At 45.7% G+C, this 6,835-nt stretch overlaps 1 protein-coding gene across 5 annotated transcripts in view; it reads right to left on the bottom strand.

The window, feature by feature from the left end:
- LOC119590117 (cartilage oligomeric matrix protein-like) overlaps window positions 1-6,835 on the bottom strand; it is a 40,841-nt gene that overhangs the window by 27,560 nt on the left and 6,446 nt on the right. For 2 of the 5 annotated variants that reach the window (XM_037938885.1, XM_037938888.1), the window contains exons 12-13: window positions 6,546-6,711; window positions 6,218-6,452 (exon numbers count right to left, since the gene is read on the bottom strand). The exons of 1 other annotated variant lie outside the window; for it this stretch is intronic. In XM_037938885.1, the coding sequence (XP_037794813.1) occupies window positions 6,218-6,452; window positions 6,546-6,711 (401 nt within the window). Of the gene's footprint in view, window positions 1-5,002; window positions 5,255-6,217; window positions 6,453-6,545; window positions 6,712-6,835 lie in introns of those variants that run through there. 2 more of the 5 variants (XM_037938887.1, XR_005230241.1) reach the window with 2 other exon arrangements.

Raw genomic sequence — 6,835 nt, 5'->3', positions numbered from 1 at the left:
TCTCTCTCTAGCTTCTCTCTCTCTCTCACTATAACGGTTTATAGAACCCTATTACATTGGCTTGAAGGGTATTGATACGGTATTCGGCTTTCACTCTTTCCTAAGAGTTGACGAGCAGTATAAGAACACACGAGACATGTCTAGTTATCAGGTAATCGCGGTATGCAAGTCGCAGCCAGCTCGCCCTGAGAGGGAGGCGGAGGAGTGACCGTCCCCGTCGGGTGCTTCACACGACTCAACGAGGTGAGATTCAGATGTGGACCTCCGCCCTGCCTGAGCGAAACTAAGGTTATATTTGGGTTTTGGCTCCACGTGGAAACAGCCACGGGTCCACTGGTAACCGAAATAGAAGTATCCACATCCTGTAAAAGAAATAGAAATTATTCCACATCCTATATTGCTACGGCACATAATCGCGCCTCGCCCTGAAGTGCTTCAAGGAGTGACCTAACTTGGCTGCTCGTCCTGTCGTCTCATCCTCCTGTCCTTGGTGTTAATCTGTCCGTCCTCGATGTCACACGTCCTCGAAAGGTCTCACACAGTTCCCCTTTCACTTCGGATTGTCTAGGGCCTCAGCGTAGTCCTCGTCCAGGCCAAACTCGGCGGCGTCCTCGTCACAGGTCATCATAGATCTCGGCAGGTCCTTCTTGCGTCACACGTCTCGTAATCTCACCAGATCTACGGGCGTCGGGCAGGGGCGTGCATCTCAGGGCAGGGGCGGCATCTTCGGGGCAGTGAACTGCGTACGAGCTTCATGAGTTTACCGGATCTGTAGGCGTCCGCCAGGCGTCGCCTATGCGACAGCATCTGGTCTGGGGCGATGGTACCTGCGGCAAAAGGTGTCGTTCGCATGGAATTATCGGGGAGTCTGCAGGCAACGCCAGTCCACTACACGGGACGGTTAAAACCTTTTCTGACGAAAATCTCGGTCCGAGGGGCCTATGGCGATCTGAGGCCGTCCTCCCACGGCATCCTAAGGTGACCGGAATTGTGTAGGTTCTCCTTCGGTGACGTGTCAGTCCGACTGCAATATATAGTAGGGGAAACCGATCATACACGTAAGGACCAGAGTCAAGAGAAAAGAAAGGCAAACAGAGAAGTGATGTTATCTACACTAGCCGGTTATTTAAAAAAACATGCGTTTTATGTTGGTTTTTAAGTTATTTCGTCTTTTTTTTCCATTTTTGTTTTATTTCACCTAAGATAAAGTGAAGAAAAATAGAAGAGGGAGACGTCAGTAGCGGCCTGCATGACCTCGCTTGAAATTACCAACCGTTCTTGATAGATATGGGATTAGATAAGGGAACGACATCGGGGCAATCTGCGAGGACTTACTTGAACCACAGTCGTCCCACAGAGAAGAAATAAATGTAACCGGTACATCATGTACGAGCCACTCGTCACGACAGACAAAAATCATTACGCTGGCACTAAGACAGCAACCACCCATATTAATGAAAAGGTGTTCAGTGTATGTTGTCCTGGTGTTGTGAGTGAGGTGAGTGTTGTTCATGCGTGTTGTGAGGGACAGCTAGGCGTGACATGAGAGGGAAAGCGAGTGACCTCACACAGAGAATGAATCAGAAACACGAATATTAACGTTCACTATAACAAAACTGAAGTACATTAGCAATGCTAGCTATTTAAGATTATTTCAACTACCACACTGAATCAACATATTATGATAGGCGACAAAATTGTACGCATGGAAGAATGTGAATGAAAAAATATTCGCCAACTTTTTATCAAGCAAATCTTCTCGGGTCAGAAATATGAACTCACCGAAGGTACCAAGTCTAGCCTGAGTGTCCAGACTCCTTATACACAAATGCCATATATGACTGAAGCGACTCGAGCCAGGAATATAATAAACCTGCTTTCTTCTGCGTATCTGTGATGGGCGCTCGTAAAATTCCCTAAGGATTTGGGTACACGCTTGGGGTGTACCCAAAACATCCAAGCGACTTGAGGAGGGTGAGAAAGGTGTGATTAATAAGCGAATAATGATTCTAGGCTTAAAACCCTAGTCCTACATTAATAACGGACATTAACGACTCAAACACCGACTCAAAAGGTTGCCGAACGAATAACTCGGTTTATTATACCTACTTTCGAACGCGGAGCGCCAGATCTATTACGGCATTTACGGGCAAACCCGGGGCAATATTCGGGGCAATCCATTGTGCACTATGATATGGGGAAGATCTTATGCTATATTCAAATAATACAGTTTAATGAAATTGCGTTAAATGCTTCGTTCTAGCGCGATAGAACGTGCACAAAAAGCAATGATCAATGCTATTTTTCTCCCAATTACAGGGAACCAAGCGGTCATGTGACCCTACCCACGCCGTTACCGACCGGGAAAAAAGAAAGTGAGGTCAAGATGGGAAAATGACCTTTTCTCTTCCAAAGTGACTGCAAGCGAAGAAAAGGGACGGTCAGGTCGGGGGCGAGGGTTAGGAACGAGATGAAATGAAATGATATTCGTTGATAAGATAAAAATCACGAACGCTTTTGAAATTTTGTTGCAGATCAAACAAATAAATCTCTAAAACGAGAAGAAAATAAATTAATTACTTAATAAACGAACGATATTATCATGTTTAATGATCACATTCCGATCGCACAGAAATGCAATCTGAGGTGAAGGGCATAGTGTGGGAACGTGCCATTTGCTGTTATTAGCATCTTTTAATCCAACAAAAAACGGCTTAACACATTTATGGGAGAAGGGAAAAGAAGTAAGAAAAGGGCCCAAACATGTATTTACGTGTTTTTTTGTTTTTCAACGTGTCTTCTAGCGGTCGAGCGGATTTTTCTTCGGGGGTGGTGTGTCCGTGTTGCAGACCAAAAGGATGCAACGGCCAGATATAACGACTGTGTACTCTACTACAGTGGCTGACAGGGACGCAAAACACACGTAAAGGGGTGAACACATGCTATGACTTGTCTAAAGGGGTAAAAGCGCCGCGCGGAGGTCGCGGTCAGCTGCCCGGAGGGAGAGGGCGGAGCTGACCTTGGGCTGACCTTAGCGCGCTGGGATCTTGACACGAACTCCGGTCAAACGAGGCGAGACATCAGATGTGACCTCCGCCCTCGCTGAGCGAAAGGTTATATTTGGGAGTTTTGGATCCACGTGGAAAACAGCCACGTGGTCCACTGGTAACAGAAATAGAATTATCCACATCCTATACACACTCTCTTCTCTCTCTCTCTCTCTCTCTCTCTCTCTCTCTCTCTCTCTCTCTCTTACCCCATTCTCTCTCACACATTCACACTCACTCTCCTACCCCATCCTCTCTCACACATTCTCTCTCACTCTCCTACCCCATCCTCCCTCTCTCACATTCTCTCTCACTCTCCTACCCCATCCTCCCTCTCACACATTCTCTCTCACTCTCCTACCCCATCCTCTCTCTCACATTCTCTCTCACACATTCTCTCTCACTCTCCTACCCCATCCCCTCTCTCTCTCTCACATTCACACTCTCCTACCCCATCCCCTCTCTCTCTCTCACATTCTCACTCTCCTACCCCATCCTCTCACTCTCCTACCCCATCCTCTCACTCTCCTACCCCATCCTCTCACTCTCCTACCCCATCCTCTCACTCTCCTACCCCATCCTCTCACTCTCCTACCCCATCCTCTCACTCTCCTACCCCATCCTCTCACTCTCCTACCCCATCCTCTCACTCTCCTACCCCATCCTCTCACTCTCCTACCCCATCCTCTCACTCTCCTACCCCATCCTCTCACTCTCCTACCCCATCCTCTCACTCTCCTACCCCATCCTCTCACTCTCCTACCCCATCCTCTCACTCTCCTACCCCATCCTCTCACTCTCCTACCCCATCCTCTCACTCTCCTACCCCATCCTCTCACTCTCCTACCCCATCCTCTCACTCTCCTACCCCATCCTCTCACTCTCCTACCCCATCCTCTCACTCTCCTACCCATCCTCTCACTCTCCTACCCCATCCTCTCACTCTCCTACCCCATCCTCTCACTCTCCTACCCCATCCTCTCACTCTCCTACCCCATCCTCTCACTCTCCTACCCCATCCTCTCACTCTCCTACCCCATCCTCTCACTCTCCTACCCCATCCTCTCCTCTCCTACCCCATCCTCTCAGTCTCCTACCCATCCTCTCACTCTCCTACCCCATCCTCTCACTCTCCTACCCCATCCTCTCTCACTCGCCATGTGCACGTTCCATATTCCGGGGCATATTGCTATTCCATTAATTACAGCAAAATTTTTTTTTTTTTTTTTTTTTTTTTTTTTTTACCACTGGAAATGATTAAATAGTTTAATCATTATTTCCTACAGTAGGAATTTCATAAAGGTTTCTCGGGCTTCAGGAGGTTAGCGTGTTAAAAAAAAAAAAAAAAAATCTACATTTACCAGATATATAGTACTAACGAAATCCCCCCCACCACCAAGAGAATAGCGATATGTATTTTGGTAAAAAATAAAAATTTATCTATGGAAGTGATAAACATGTTGAAACTAAAGTTAAAAAAAAAAAAAAATCAATACAAAAACCCTATGGTTTCAACTACAATACCACACTGCTTATTTTCAGACCAGAGCGAATAATCAACTGTTGAGTAACATCCTACAGTCTCGATTTCAGAAAATGGCAGATAGAGAACCAAGAAAAATGCTGAAAATACAGGTTCTTAGTACTAAGAGGTAAGGGATGCTGGTATTGGGCACGAGCGGTCGCGAAAGGCTAGGGTGACGATACGAGACCCCACCCCCTCTCAGCAGTGGGGTGGGGGTGGGATGAATATGAATACAACTCGGGAGATGGCTTGTGCATCGGGAAGTCACCCATCAAAGGGTTAATTTGGTATACTAATCTTGTGGCTGTTCATCCAGGTCTTCCATTTTAACTTAGCATGGTGCTTGTGTATGGGTATGAGTGAAAAAAAAAAAAAAAGCTTGGCAGGCTACAGAGAGCCGCCTCTAAGAGATGGATATCAAAACCAGTCATGAAGTTTTAGATTTTATTATATACAAGTTTTCCGCAATACATTGACCTTGCTTATCCCTTTACCCATGTTATCGAAGGTTTATCACCCTGGAAGGCAGACCGAGCGTTGGTCTCAAAATCAGGATTCCGAGCGTCCAAACCTCGCCCAAGAAGTCCACTCAGGGTACCTCTTGTGCTTATTCCAGTAGTATTCAGGACTTGATCCTTCAAGTTTTGTGGCAAGTCATCGAACATGGCTTGGGGGACACCATCTGTAAGGGGAGATGGAAAAGGTTAACTAGTATCTACCTTAGGCAATTTTTTGCCATCTAACGAGGGCTGCTGGAGGCACTGTTTAGGAAACGGTAAACACTTCGCCTAATGCATTATCATAATGCCGTTCTGTATAATGAACCCCCCCCCCACTTACCACATGCCTAGTGGTAAAGCTAGGCCTAGCAGGACTTTAGTGCACAGGTCATTTGCTTGCCGTGTGGGGAAGTGGTTGTACATTTTTACATTAGCAAGAATGTGCAAGTAATCTTCACTTCTGCAATTTGGCAAGAGACCATTCTGGAAAATCGTCCATTTAGATCATTAAGCTACATGCAAGAATGCACGACATTAAGAGTGGCAGATTTTATAAAAAGTATCTAGAATTGTAAATAAAGCTTAAAAATCCCATTAAGCTATATGCTTTCTATACAAACACGACCGATTGAAATTTACTTTATGTCCATTAGCTAGGCTTATACAGGTTAGAGCTGGTGATTAGAAAGGATATAGCTAGACCGAATATAGCCCACTTGGTGCAGCACGGCTAGTGCTATGCACTAGCCACGTCCGAAAAAAAAAAAAGGATGCAGGACAAACCCAGTCGTCCTCTTGCTTCCCAGACCAGCAGCCAAGATAACTAGATCTTGGTCATTAGATCACTGCTTGGGGGGGGGGGGGGGTCAATGTTCACTACTAAAAGATTTTATATGGTAAGAAAATTGATTAGAAAACTCAGGGCAAGTCAACTACAATCTTTCATGGTCATGTTTACAAATTAAAGTCAATTATCCTCATAGGATTTGGTAATCCAAATTGGGTTATTAGGTGCCTACATAATCTAGCCATTTTACCTCGGTTCTACATATAGTCAAATCTTTCCAGACTAGAAAAGACCTAATAGAGGTTTAGCCTGGAAAATGCTAGGCATTTATAGCACTTGCTCCATACAAATTTCTTACCTTCACAAGTATACTTGACATTAGACCAGATAATCTCTTCTTGAGAGAAACAGTAGAGTCCCAATCTTCCTCCTTTCAGGGCATCATTATAGATGTTTCCAGAGTCCATGACCAGATTAGTACCCCGGTACAAGTAGAACCTAATGGTGCCAATATTAGGACGGTGGTGAAGTTGCCAGCGGTATGCCACATTTGGAGTCCATCCAATGCTGCCATCATGCCAAAGCAGCGCTGCCTGAAGTGCAAGATTGTTGGGTCAAAATTCAGCTTTCCTAGTACAATCTAGGATCAAATACCATTAGGTCTAGTGGGAGGCACCCTAGCTTACCTGATTGGGTGTGGAACCAGTGAGCCAGAGGGCATCCCTAAGTGCTGTGCCAGGGCCTGTAGCAGAGTCTACTAGCTTTAAGGTAACACCCCTCTCAGCCTGGTTAAACCAGTTCTGTGGTCCCTTTTTCCATGCCACAACGTAGAATCTGGCATTGCTTTGGTAGCTATAAAAAAAAAGTTTAGATTAGCACAAACTTGGCAATTGACACCCCCCCTCCCACTAAAGGTTCAGTATTCCAAGCAGCTGGACTTACCCAAATACAAAGCCAACAAAGTCATCATCACTTG

The sequence above is a fragment of the Penaeus monodon genome, chromosome 26, assembly GCF_015228065.2.
Source record: "Penaeus monodon isolate SGIC_2016 chromosome 26, NSTDA_Pmon_1, whole genome shotgun sequence".
NCBI lineage: Eukaryota > Metazoa > Arthropoda > Malacostraca > Decapoda > Penaeidae > Penaeus > Penaeus monodon.
Note: the sequence above shows the minus strand (reverse complement) of the source record. Positions and strands in the feature narration are given on the sequence as shown.